Raw genomic sequence first — 13,421 nt, forward strand, 5'->3', positions numbered from 1 at the left:
GAGGGGGGTGCAGCAAAAGTACAACAGAAAGTCGACTTTTTGAGAATTTCGACGTCATTTCTCAGCTGCCTTTCGATGCTTCGAGACATTTGAGGTCGCCGCATGAACGCTATTACTACTCATCTACATACATTATCTGTCATGTATCGGTGACACCAACAGAGCTTGTTAGCTCACACAGAACTCAGCACCCATCACAATGAACTCTCTGCGACTCAGCTTCCGCACCCTCCCCCGCCGGCCACCCGTCACACTATCCACCTTCTCCCGCTCAACTCGACGATATGCCTCCTACCAACGCTTCCCAGACCGCCGTGGCTCAACCGGACAGCGCGGCCGCTCCTACGGCCCATACAGCACCTTCGGCCCCTACGCCCGCCTCCAATACATATGGCGAAACTACCGACCCGCCGTCCTAGTAGCAGGCGCAGGCGGCACAACCTTCTACGTGATCAATCTAGAACAGGTCCCCATCACCGGCCGCCGCAGGTTCAACATCATATCCCCCGAACGAGAAACGAGTCTAGTCTCCGATGCAGCCTACCAGCAAACGGTCAGCCAGTTTCGAGGCAAGATATTACCTAGGGATCATCCACATACCCAGCTTGTTGCCCGCATTGTAGAGCGTCTACTGCCCGCCGCACATGGTCTTGGTGGCTCGGACTGGCAGGTTCATGTTGTCGATGAACCTGACCAGGCCAATGCTTTTGTGCTGCCGGGTGGGAAGGTGTTTGTCTTCACTGGGATTATGCCCATTGCACAGGATGAGAATGGGCTTGCGGCTGTGCTGGGTCACGAAATAGCACATAATGTTGCGCATCATGTTGGTGAGCGACTGTCTCGGCAGGTCTTTACATTGGCTGCTGCGTTCCTACTCAGCCTTGTCTTTGACGTGTCTGGGCAGTTTGGGAATGGAATTGCGGACCTAGCTCTCACGCTGCCCAATGGACGAACACAGGAGAGTGAGGCCGATCATATTGGCTTGCTGATGATGGCTGAAGCTTGCTATGATCCGAGGCAAGCACCGAATCTGTGGAAGCGCATGGCTGAGAATGAGAAGAAGAGAGGCGGTGCGCCGCCCGCGTTCCTGAGTACGCATCCAAGTTCCGGTACGAGGGGACAGGCCATGGAGAAGTGGATGCCTGAAGCAATGGGGAAATACGAGGAGAGCGACTGCTCTATTACTGCGAGAGGATTGAACGAGTTCAGAAAGATCGCCGATGTAGGGAGGAGGATGGGTGGAAATATGTCCATCTTGACTGGTGGTGGTGGACGAGGAGGAGGAAGATCCACGCAGGATGACGATTGGCCATTCTGAGGAAGGAAGATATGTAAATTCCGATGACAACTCTACTCAATTTACCAACAGAGGACAACACACCACTCTTCGCGATTGAATGACACAGCTGCGGACGATGAAATCTGTTCTGCCGACGCTCAAGGAGCCAAACGATCCGACGATACCACTCTAGCTCTGGCGACCTGTACAGAGCGCGGCCAATGTGAGGAGATCGCTATCGTGGAGCAGAGGTCGATCAACGATAAGGGAGGCCACGACCTGAAGAGCAGTTATGTAAGAATGAAAGCAAAGCAGAACACGAGCATAATTGCTGGCAATGTGAGACCGAAGAGCGAATTGAACGACAACTGCAGACGAAAAAGACAGAGAGAGCCAGACTGGCAGAGCGATCTAGTCATAGTTCGCAAGGATGACAACGAGTACCGGTGGGAAAGGAGTCTTACCCCGGCTGAGCTGAGAATGGGCAGCAAGTCACGCTGCGTTAAAGGATTTACGTGGGAAGATCTATTTCATGATTATATCGAAGGATTCTATACACACAATCTTGTCTTGTATTTGTGAATTACTATTGCGCCAAGTGCATTCTGCGCTCAGTATCTACCTCGCTATCAACACCTAGCTGCGTATACGATAGGGACTGAACAAGCCTCAGCGCAAGCTACTCGTGGACGCACGTAGCAGGAAAGCCCCATCGAAGCAAAAGCAGAAGCAGAAGCGAAAACGGGAGACCAGACAGCTACGCGTCCGGTCAGAGAAGGCAGTGATAAACGCAGGCAACAAGCACTGCTTCAGATCGAAGAGGGTGAGCTTCCGCAGGCGAAACCTGTCACACTCAGGAGGACGACACACACCGCGAGAGAAAAAGCCAACTAACTTGCAGAGCACGGGACGGGACAGCCTTGAAAGACAAGTTTGTGTGTAGTGATCAAGTCAGGCTGCTGCTGTGTATGGACTCTGTCCTCCTGGCTGGGCAGACCGCGGCGAAGGCGGATTGCTCGTTACCAGTCCGGATTGGCCTGCATGCATGAGCTGGGAACTTCTAGGGACCGCAAATCCAACGTGGCTTGTTGCAGGAGAGTATCCTGAACTCCTTCTGAACCGCTCATGCTTATATCTGAACGCCTCATGCCTCATGTTTCGTACTGGGTATTATTTGGTTTCTGATCCAAAGCGCTGCGGGAAGATACGGCAGGTATATGAACCTCCCATCGTCGCCATCTCGAAGAGAAGACCTCATCCATCCCTTTTCGCGCGCAGGGTTTGCGGTCAGAGTCTGTTTGGGAGGGAGGACGCTACGTACCTACGTATCCTTGGGCGATCTTAAGTACACCAGATGGCTCATTGAATAGTACTGTGCTGGCATCGTTTTGTCTGACGAGGATTTCGTTGACACGGGGTAGAGTATGCATCGCGACAAGCACATGAGTTATTGACAAGCATGTTGGGAGCCACGTCCTAGAAACTCAAGAGCAGCGATTCTGATCAAACCTTACCCGCGTTTTCCCCAGGCAAGTTTACTGTGACGAGGTGCTCACGTTGAGTCTACGGGATTGGAGAGCAAATGTCGCATCAGCGAGGATGATGATCGTGCGAGCATTGATAGCGGACATGATTTTTATGTTGGGTTATATGAATGCGATAAAGACTAAGGTCAGAGGGATTGCTATCTGAGACTGCCATTGATTTGTATCAAATTTTCTGGTTTGAAGTAAACCACGGGGCATGCATCTGTAGGTGTATATACCTGTTGCTTCATGAAGCTGACGGGAGGACTGCAATGGGAAAGACACAATCGGTTCATGGGCAACGAAAGGTGCCCATGTTGATCGGTTTCTGGGCAAAGAAAGTGCCTGTCGTCCCCTTGCACGCGAAGCGAAGACTTTCTTCTGTGAGCAGTGCATATGCCTTGATCGGCGAATCACCGGACGACATCGTGCACATCTCCGGAAATGTGGTTCCTTTTGCTGCACGTGATCGCCTGAGAGGCTGGGATTTTGAGGACCGCTGCAGTTAGGGAGGTTGGTGTAAACTCTGCCAGCGGAATCCCAAATCCAAACCTTTGTTCCCACCTCATCTCCTGCTGAGATACGTTTCATCATGCTCAAGACATGGACATCTGCCAACCCAAGATGATCAGCGTTTTGATGATACAAAACCGTCATGCACCTCCTCGTTCGAGCCGAACGCTGCAGAGCGCAAAGCAGAAGCATCACCGATTGGTCGGCAGTCGTGGGTTATGCAAGAAGGCGTCTCACTGATGTTTACGCCAAGTGGGAATTCTCCTCAAACCTTGCACCCGGTCGCGTAATTCTGCCATGCCTTCTCAGCATCACGCGCTGCACTAAACCTGACGCTCGCACCGGAGTGGCTGGATGTGCTCCTCATCGTTCGCTCAAGATGATCTCATCGATCCTTTTCGGCACTTGATAAGATGAGCTTTAGCTTAGCTTCGACTCGGAAGTTCATGCTTGCAGCAACTTTCATGCATGAGGTTCATCAACTTCTTGATTGTAGCTCGCGCCACGTTATCTGTCGTTTATGTCGAACGTTGTGATTTGTGGCACGAGCTCCGAGCTCCTTGCTTCTGCACTACAGGTGCAGCAAAATTTTGTGGCTAACAGCTACAGCTTCACAAGCTGCAAGCTTAAACTGCACTTCCCCGCTTGACGCGTTCGCGACAAGACTTTTGAGTCTTTTTTCGCGACTTGCACGATGAGTGATCGCCGGGTCTCACGGCGGGACCCGCTTCTAATTTCTTTTGGCATCAGCCCATGACCAGCACCAAGACACCGTTCGCTGCGTCGCATGTGCATGACATGACATCGAGTCGTATGCGCAAATGTTGCGCAAATTACTTCTTCCGTCATGATCTCGCGGTTCTCTGCTCGATCGGGAGTTTTCGGCCTCGTCATCATGCCGCGATGCGCAATTTTCCTTCGCTGGAGTGGACGTTGCGGCATGTCTCGGCATATCCAAGAATCGAGGACCTTGACAGCCTTCGGACCCCGGCATGCCATGCTGCATAGTGTGTGCATCCAGCCCTGGCTTGTCCTCGGAGGAGTGGAAGCATCTGCAGCCACTTACCAAGTCTCGTTGCACGGATATTCCTCCCTAGCCTAGCAAATGTCTCAGGGTAGCGCTGCAAATACGAGATTTGTTCTTTGGATGCCTTTCACACTTTCGGCTATGGTGGAGGGACATTTCGACTCAACCATGTGCCATGTCCTTTGCCAATCAACGACGTCAGGTGTGTATCTACGACTGCTGTTATCGAAAGTCAAGTTGAAATCGCTTCCACTTCCCGCCCATGACTCCGCAGCGGGGGCAGCCGCGACGCATCGGCGCACTTCCTGGTTGGATGGTGATGATGGGGCTGCTGATAATCTGACCAACGCAATCGCTGCACACACCACAGATGCATTCTGTGCATGCGAACGCTGTCTTCAGCAGCACAGGCCTTCCACAACTGGCACAATAGATTTCCAGTTGATCCGCCCTGCTGCCGAATGAGGACGATTGTGAATGTTGGTAGGGGTGGGTGTGATACTGCAGGGGACTGGTGTTCTCGTTAGATGATGCTGATGCGGGTAAACCTGATCTGGGAATGTGGAAGTTTGTACCCGAGCCAGCACTTTCAATTGATTCGACGGTTGGGAATGGCTCCGAGTCGTTAGGGCCCATAGGATCTGGCGGGGGCGGTGTGAGTGCTCGTTGTAGCGGAGACGCGTTGTAAGTTGAATGGTGCGTTTGCGGCTGCAGGTGGCCAAGCGGCCGGAAACCAGGCGGTAAGGAAGATCGCTTGTAAGCACTCCCTCCCTCAGTTCCGCCACCCGTTTGACCTGCATGACTCGATGCTTGTGCAGCGGGCTCGCCTGTGGAGGCGGGCGGGAATTTCGGCGATTGAGGCATCTGTAAGAGAGGCGCCAAGCGCTAGTCAGCAAGGTTGGCTCTTGAAAGCGCGCAATTTTGCAACAGAAATAGTGACTTATCGATAACCTAACGCGAACAGTAAAATTGAAGAGGTTGGTGTACACATTAATTAGGTGTGGATGTGAATAAACTTTTCCCAGGCACGTAGTGTGAGATTGGGATCAGGATTCAGGCCCATGCCCATGTCGCCGTCAAGTCCACGATGTTTGTACTCGTGTTTTGTTTTGTTCTTGGGTATCGTAAAGGCCTCGCTCGTAACATATAGTGTGGTAGTGACAGTAGTAGAAACAATTGCCATGCCATGCTCGATGCTTGCTTTTCGCAAACTGTGCACATAGAACCAGCAACATCGACGACTTTTCCTCCAGTCCTCCCAATTCGTGGTGCACGTAACATGGACAACAATAGACTATTACAATATTTCGATTTCTTGGCAGCAACAAGTAAACAGAGGACAATCAAAAAATGTCATCTGACTTACAGGAGTAAGATCTCGATCATCATCGGCATCGGTGGCTGAGGTCGCAGCCTCAATGAGATCCTCCCATCGTTTGCCTTGCATCCATGCGGCCGTCGGTGGTTCTGCAGACACGGCTTTTCGGCCTTGTTCTTCGGACAAGCGGCGTGAGAACTCCTTGATAGAGAACTCTTTCGACCGATCGCGTTCGTGCTTTCCTGATCGTGCGTGTTGGCCCATTGAGGGTTTCCGCGGTCTCTGTTTCTTTTCGCGACGATGGATCGGAGGCAATGATGTATATCTTCCTGTCGGCGACGGTAATACTGAGGGTAGTAGTTCTCGTGTCGTAGGTTGAAATGGCGGTAACGTGTCGTGGATCGAGGGTAGACCAGGACGGTAATCAGGTTCTCCATATCCTTCCTGTTCTGCATAAGCAAGCGTCTTCCAGTCCACGAACCCTCCAGGTATACTCACGTAGTCGGAATCCCAACCCTGAAGCTGTGCTAATGCTACGGCAGCATTAGCAGCCGAAGGACCAGGTCCCTCGAGGATGAGTGGTTGTTCCGTTGCACTGATGTCCTGGAAATATGGGTCTTGATCACTAACGTCTGCTACTCATTCTTAGTATTATTCATGTATAACGGTATGTCCTCGAACGTACAAGGACCTCTTCGTGAGGGAGCGGCCGCAGGTGGTTGTTGAGGGCGTTCTGAGGGAGGTGTGTTGATCATCAACTGAAAACTCTCTTCGGTTGCCGGTAGTTTTGGTAGATAGTAGTTCGGATGTGCGCGTCGTATGTGTTCCTGCATAGAGCGATACCTCTTCTCCTGTTGCGCATGCTGTCAGCCATTTGCACGCGCGAACGGTCTTGTGTTCGGGTAGCCATACCCCCAGACATCTTTTCCGGCATTGCGAGCCATCTTGGTTGGTTAATGGACAAACGACCTCTTGATCGGTCTCTCCTCCAAAAGAGCCAGAGCCTACACTTGTAGGCTTTGGCGGCATGGCCTTTCAGTGTGTTTTGTACAAGAGTCAACGGTCGACGCGGGCGAGAAGACTATCGGCATTAATCGGGCCCTGCCCTCTCCAAGCTTGGCCCTATTGAGACAATGACGAGAGGTAAAGCTCCGAATTCGCTGATTTCATGTTCACATCGCTCGGCAGAAAAGATATCGTGTCTGTTGTCGAGAGTTGACACAGACGTTGACCTGCAACGCTTGCAAAACGGAAAGATTGAGTGGAGAGTGGGTGGTGTTGAAGTGGTAAGTGCGGAAGAAAGGTGCGAGTTGTGCGTTTTGTGAGAGCCAGCGAGCCAGGTAGTTTTGGCCTGGCGAGCTTTAGGCGTGATGGAGCTCGGTCAGCCAACGGATACCGAGGAGGGGCCCTGGAGTTACTTGGTCCTCTGGCTCTCTTTGGTGCTCGAGCTTAGCACGTTCGGCACCCAAGAGCTTGCAACTCTGTTTCCTGTGTGATTTGATCGACGAGCTCTTGCTTCCACAATGACAGCATAGCTTTTGCTATCCTTTTACTGGCTGGTTCTTCTTAACCTTTCAGGTACAACTGTAGCTTACCTTGAAGTTCTTTCCAGTCAATATTCCTTTGCTGCTTCGTCAAGGCCGCTTTTTCTCGAGATTATCAGGAAGAACATGCAGAAGTTGCTTCGAGAATAATGAATACTGATGAATCGTTGCTGGTCGGTCGAAGCAAGGAGCACTAACCGTTCAAACCATGGCTCGTCCACTTCAATTGCCAATGCAAGCTGCCCCTCGTGGGCATTCTTTGTTCGAAGCTCCAATCATTCATCAGTCACGTCGGAGCTTCCTGACGATTTCCGCTGCCCCTTGCGTCGAGGAAGCGACCGTCACGTCACCGTGAATAACGAGATGATGGTCGCTTCCGAAGAATTGCAATGCTAGTTCTCTGCCGACAGTTGAGATACTGACTGCGGGACATGGAGTACACCATTTGTAACCAGCAGAGAAGAGGTACGCTACCGAACACCATTTAGCGGATGTAGATGGAATAAATTGGTTCTGCAGACGAAGATGCAATTCCCTTCACCTTCCAAAGCATCGCACTTTTCGCGACATACGCTCGTTGCCTCACTTCCAGTCATGTCCTATGCTTTCGTGAGAGACTGAAATGAATACTTGAGTAATATGGCTCTGAAATTTGAGTTACATTGCAAGTGAATCTACTCTTCAGTGCACTTGTCTAGATTGGCACCGTCAATGGATTCATAACGGATGCCCCACCATCAACCACCAAGTTAGCCCCCGTTATGTACGAGCTGAACCCAGAAGCAAGAAAGCCCGCAACCCTGCCAACCTCAGCTGGTACGCCAGCTCTTTCAAGGCCTATTGTCCTCTTCTGGACCTCCTGATTCTGCAGTGCTGCAGGAGGCAATTGCGCCGTCATACCCTTCATGTCTATACCTGACAAGTCCACGCCAACGTCGATCTGGCCTGGACTGATACAGTTCACCCTCACGCCCGTTCCTTTCAGTGTCGCAACGCCGGCGCGCACCACACCAAGCGCAGCGTGACTACTCATTGTGTAGCATGGTCCCCAGCATCCTCCGTACTGGCTTGCAGTGCTCGAAATGACGATTATGCTCCCGTACTTCTGATCTTTAGGCGCGGCATTCGGATAGCTGCCCTTGGGAGATGTCTTTTCCATTGCATGCGGCGCGTACTTCAGGGCAAAGAAGGGTGCAAGGCTGTTAGCTTCGAAGCATTTCTGAAGGTCGGCCGGCGTGGTTGCATCAATAGAAGCGGGTCCGAGAAGACCAGACGAGCATACCCAGACGTCAACACGGCCGTAGGCATTCAGAGCTTCGTCGATCAGGACGAGGGTGTCTTGCTCGCTGGAGATTGAGTAGGGATAGTCGATCACTTTTGTGTTAGGATATAGCTTTTTGAGATCGGGAAGCTCAGCGGTGGACGAGGAGTCGTGGCAGGCGTAGACAACGGCCGCGCCATGAGCTGCAAAAGAGATCAGCTGGGCTTGTTCTTATCCTGACTCTAGTTCTTCTAAGTTCTTCCTACCAGCCAGTTCAGTCACAACTGCTTCCCCAACAGGTCTGTCAGCACCTGTGACTACACAGACAAAGCCGTAGAGCTTCCCATCCGCTCGGTATGGGCTGAAGTGATCCGACTCTGCTTCCATTGTCAGTGCTGGTGACATACTGAAGTGTTAAGCTGGCGCTGCAGTTCATAAATTAGTCCTTCGCGGTTAGGTCACTTCACGTTAGCGAACGATTTCCTCCTGTGAGGCCCGAAAACGACCTCATGAAATGCCTGCGATGGGCGTGAGCCAGCACATTTCTCCATGGAGTCTGAGGGCGAGCAGGAGTCGTGACAAGCATCTCGTGCTTGTGATAGGGGATGTGTCCAATCACAAGGGAGCTAATCATGATACAGGCGACTCTGCGACTCCTATTTCCGTGGATCTGCTGAACAGTGCGATAGTGTTGAGAGGCACAGAAGTTGTTTCGAGCCTGCGTCGGAAATGATAAGCTACGAAAGTCCATATCGGTCGCGGCTGATTCGCTCAGAAATCTGTGCCTGAGGCAAACATCGTGCTTTTGCTTGACCTTCAAGTTCCTGGATTCAATCGCTACAGAGGTAGGCTTGAAACAAACAGCTTGTGCTTCGGCCCTACTCACCACAGCTGCGCTCCGAGACTTTCCTGCCATGCCTCTGGCTCCGGTCACATTGCCAACAAGCACACGAGAGACAGCCACCAGACACGATAAGGCGCCCGCCGGAATGCTTAGAGAAATGCCGCAGGATATAAATTGCGAAGGAAGTCACAATACAGGGCCTCGATGCTCTGTATTTCTTCAAGATAGTATCCAACCTGCCAGAGTCTGAGGCACCTGGATGCTTGTTTCGGAGCAAAAATATCGCATTGAAGGGCAGGCACCGATGTGCAGTGCGGCGCCAACCGTATCTCACGCTGCAAAAGCTCGACTTCATGATATCGTTCAAACGTCCTTGACCGATGGTTAACATGTTTGTACCACTGCCGCCAGCTTGCGGGCAGCATCTCACATAACGACTCAAATTTCATTCCTTCACGATTGTCCGGAGTATCTATCTAACAGTACCTGCGAAATTTGCTGATCGGTCCTGCTAGCGAAAGACTCCTTCGGATTCTTCTGGGCATCACTAAAATGATCAAGTAACTGTAGGGCGACGAGAATGTCGGGAGAGTTCTTGATGATAAGGAATAGATGCCGTTAAACATTATTATTCTGGTTGCTGAACCGTGTTAAAACATAGCATGATCGCTCTGCTGTATTTTTTTGAAGACACGAAAGGGAGACTTGAATTGCTGCCTCAGGCGTTAATAAAGCTAGTCATTTCGGCTCTAGTACGTGTCGAGCGAATCGAAGATGGCCCCTGTACATTACTTTTTAGTATTGTCGCAATTGCAGCAACGATCTTGCGAAGCACTGCATATCACATATCCATGGCTCCGAGGTCAAGAGGGACAGCACTGCTGTTCGATGCATTTGGTAAGAATTTCCGTCCTATCCCCCGATTCTCCGACTAACATCAGCAGTAAAACCATCCAGCAAGCAGCACGTCTGCCTCTCCTGTCGCAATAACATCTCACGAGCGCGCTATGCATCAACAGCAACAGCACAGGCCACAGTCGAATCACCTCCTATAACCAATTTGTCCCCGAACGAGCCAGGCGCTTCGCCGGTACCTCAGCCGCGGATAGTGGTAAAGGCCGGAGTCGTGGTATCCCGTCCACCACTGATCACACCCGACCCTCACCCCTTCGACACAGCGTTCTACCTGTACCAGAGGCGCCTTAACGAGCGTCTTGTTCTTCCGTTCTCACAGTACTTTCACTACAAGCGCGGCACTCCGGCATTCGAACACTGGAGGACGAAACGGAGGGAACGAGGAGGTATTGCAGCGCGAGACATGGGAAAGTACAACGCTTACACGAAAGAGAGTTGGAACGATGAGGTGTTGATTGGCGACGAGTCAGCGCAGCCGCAGCGGATTGTGGAACAGCTAGTCGAGGAGGAAGGCAGAGGGTCAGAATTTGTTGGTGAAGGAGAAGATGCTGCTGCAAAGCTGGCTGGGCTGAAAAGAGTAACTCAGGCCGACACAAAGGATGATCAGACGAGTCTCGAGCGGACTTTGAGTAGGACCTTGTATCTGCTTGTCAGGCCAAAAGCGCAAAGTAAAGCCGCCGATGCGGCTACGAGCTGGAGGTTTCCGAGTGGCGATTTGCAGCAAAAGGAGGCCCTCAAAGAGGTATGACCACGTCCCCCGCTAGACTCCGATCTTACTGACAATTTCTAGGCCGCTCAGCGAGTGCTAGGCTCGTCTTGCGGACCCAACATGAACACATGGTTTGTCGCGAGTCACCCTATTGGACACTGCATCGAGAAGCCCACGGACGCACAGAAAACGAAGGCAAACGAACAATCACAGGCCACCGACATTGATGCTGAAAAGACGTTCTTCATGAAGGCAAGAATATTTGCTGGCCAAGCTGATCTCAAAGACAACACATATGATCTGGAAGAGTTCAAGTGGCTTTCGAAGGAAGAGATCGAGAAGCATGTCACCCCGGAGTACTGGGCGAGCATCAGGAACATGCTTGTTGAGCAGTAGGGTGGACGTTTGAACTGTATGAAAAGCAACGTGTACACATATTCGATCGAAGACTCTACCCAAAAGGAAGAAGGATCCGGGTTCTGCGTCAAACACATTCCAGATATATGCCCGACGGAGGTCTCGAGGACCTATCAAAACCGTCACGAGCAGTTGCAGCTTGCAGTGCGGAAAAGGATTGCGCGTGGGACGCCTAAATGTCTTGTATGGCTCCAAGCTTGGCTTCCCACTTTATAAAGCCTGAAACGGCTTGCATTCTACACTGCTTTCTTGCGAGTCTGTCACACGATATATTACAGCGTTGCGAAGTATCAGTGGACGTCGTGGCCTCGAGCAGATGCAATGGAGCCAGTGTCGGCAAGAGCCAATCAAAGGATTAAGTTCGCCGTGTTGAGGTCATTCAAGTTGGCCATCACGAACAGCTCACATTCCGAGAGATGTACATGTATCAAAGCGTCTATATTCGACTTCTGAATTGCTAAACAATTTGCGGGACTCTACGACAATATCACCCGGTTCTACCATTAACTTGCAATACTGTTCGCCCGCGATAGTAGAAGCAATCCGCCAATATGGTCAGGTTTAATCCTGAGAAGGATATCTCAGATCTTTCTGGAAAAGGTGAGTTTCCGCTTAGGCGCATCGAACAATCTCAAGGCACACAGCAAGTGCCGTCTTCATCGAACCAACTGCTTGGGGCGTGACTGGTGACCCCCTCGATCATAGAAGGAACTCCCCACCACAATGGACATAGACGGAGAGCTCTGAACTTTGAACTGACTTCGCCCCCCCATCTTCGGTGCGGTCTGCTGATATCATTTAGTGATTCTCATAACAGGCGCAAACAACGGTCTAGGACGCGAATCTCTCCATCAACTCGCAAAACACAATCCAAGAGCTCTGTACTTGACAGCTCGTAACCGCTCGAAGGCTGAAACTACCATGCAGGAGATCAACGCGACGCTACCGGCTGAATCACAATCGACGATCAAGTTCCTGGAATGTGACCTCACCTCTTTTGACTCAATCAAGAAGGCTGCCAAGCAATTCACCTCAGAGCAGGACCGTCTAGATGTGCTCTTGAACAATGCTGGCATCATGGCTGTTCCAGAAGGGCAGACGAAGGAAGGCTACGAAATCCAATTCGGCACGAACCACATGGGCCACGCACTGCTCACCAAGCTTCTCCTTCCAACTTTGCAGAAGACAGCGAAGACACCAGGCGTCGAGCCAGGAAGTGTCCGAATAGTCAACCTCAGTTCCGCCGCTGAGCAATTCGCGCCCAAGCCAGACGGCATCAAATTCGACCACTTGAAGGATGCAAACAGTGGTGGGATCGGCACATGGGCACGGTACGGCCAGTCAAAGCTCGCGAATATTCATCATGCCCGTGCACTGGCAAAGCGCTACCCAGAACTGACATGTGTGAGTATCCATCCCGGCGGCATCAATACAAATCTTACTTCTGGCCCCGTTGCGAGTTACGGCAGCTGGTTGACGTACCCCGCTAAGATCGTTGGTTGGCTGTTCCTGAAGACTGTGGGTGAGGGCGCGTGGAATCAGACTTGGGCTGCTGTCGCGCCGTTGGCGAAGGACGGACAGGAGGGCGTGAAGAGTGGAGTATTTTACTGGCCTGTTGGGATCACGGGGAAGGATAGTAAGTTGGCGAAAGATGATGCGTTGACGGAGAGGTTGTGGCAGTGGACTGAGAAGGAGCTGGCCGGTCAGGAGATCTAGTAAGCGGTGATTCACATGCATGATGAGGATGTGCCTGTATATCACTTAGTCACTTTCATATGCAAGTCCAATCTCAAGTTGCCCTGTTTTGTCACATGCTGCGATATATGTCTGCGATCAAAAAGGGTTCTATCATCGACTTGTAACTTTCGTTGTTTTAACCCTCCTTCATGTAACAGCTGTCCCGCTGACTTTCGAAAACAGAGACCTCTACCAAAGGCCAGGAGATATATCGTCCGACTCTATTGTGTTCTCAGATGTGAGAATGTTGCTAACTCTAGTGCCTGAGGCAAGAAAAACACCGGCCCGCGCAAAACCACGTGGACATGGTCTGTCATAACAAACCGAGCTG

At 51.4% G+C, this 13,421-nt stretch overlaps 5 protein-coding genes across 5 annotated transcripts; 3 read left to right on the forward strand and 2 right to left on the reverse strand.

Moving 5' to 3' along the window:
* Positions 1-199: 199 nt before the first annotated feature.
* On the forward strand, positions 200-1,318 carry OMA1 (metalloendopeptidase; the record flags this gene model as incomplete). The annotated part of the gene is made up of 1 exon (XM_064869442.1): positions 200-1,318. The coding sequence occupies one exon, from the start codon at positions 200-202 to the stop codon at positions 1,316-1,318; it is 1,119 nt and encodes a 372-aa protein (XP_064734939.1).
* Positions 1,319-4,567: 3,249 nt separating this feature from the next.
* PMZ80_000994 (uncharacterized protein) lies at positions 4,568-6,692 on the reverse strand (the record flags this gene model as incomplete). Its single annotated transcript, XM_064869443.1, has 4 exons — positions 4,568-5,209; positions 5,712-6,298; positions 6,349-6,514; positions 6,576-6,692. 4 exons carry the CDS (start codon positions 6,690-6,692, stop codon positions 4,568-4,570), a joined length of 1,512 nt encoding a protein of 503 aa, XP_064734940.1.
* A 1,209-nt stretch (positions 6,693-7,901) lies between these two features.
* PMZ80_000995 (uncharacterized protein) lies at positions 7,902-8,873 on the reverse strand (the record flags this gene model as incomplete). Its single annotated transcript, XM_064869444.1, has 2 exons — positions 7,902-8,671; positions 8,735-8,873. 2 exons carry the CDS (start codon positions 8,871-8,873, stop codon positions 7,902-7,904), a joined length of 909 nt encoding a protein of 302 aa, XP_064734941.1.
* Positions 8,874-10,163: 1,290 nt separating this feature from the next.
* On the forward strand, positions 10,164-11,332 carry PMZ80_000996 (uncharacterized protein; the record flags this gene model as incomplete). Its single annotated transcript, XM_064869445.1, has 3 exons — positions 10,164-10,209; positions 10,257-10,969; positions 11,018-11,332. The coding sequence occupies 3 exons, from the start codon at positions 10,164-10,166 to the stop codon at positions 11,330-11,332; spliced, it is 1,074 nt and encodes a 357-aa protein (XP_064734942.1).
* A 572-nt stretch (positions 11,333-11,904) lies between these two features.
* PMZ80_000997 (uncharacterized protein) lies at positions 11,905-13,069 on the forward strand (the record flags this gene model as incomplete). Its single annotated transcript, XM_064869446.1, has 2 exons — positions 11,905-11,953; positions 12,156-13,069. The coding sequence occupies 2 exons, from the start codon at positions 11,905-11,907 to the stop codon at positions 13,067-13,069; spliced, it is 963 nt and encodes a 320-aa protein (XP_064734943.1).
* Between the last annotated feature and the right edge of the window lie 352 nt (positions 13,070-13,421).

This window comes from Knufia obscura (genome assembly GCF_036327395.1).
Source record: "Knufia obscura strain CCFEE 5817 isolate CBS 148926 chromosome Unknown scaffold_1, whole genome shotgun sequence".
Taxonomy (NCBI): domain Eukaryota; kingdom Fungi; phylum Ascomycota; class Eurotiomycetes; order Chaetothyriales; family Trichomeriaceae; genus Knufia; species Knufia obscura.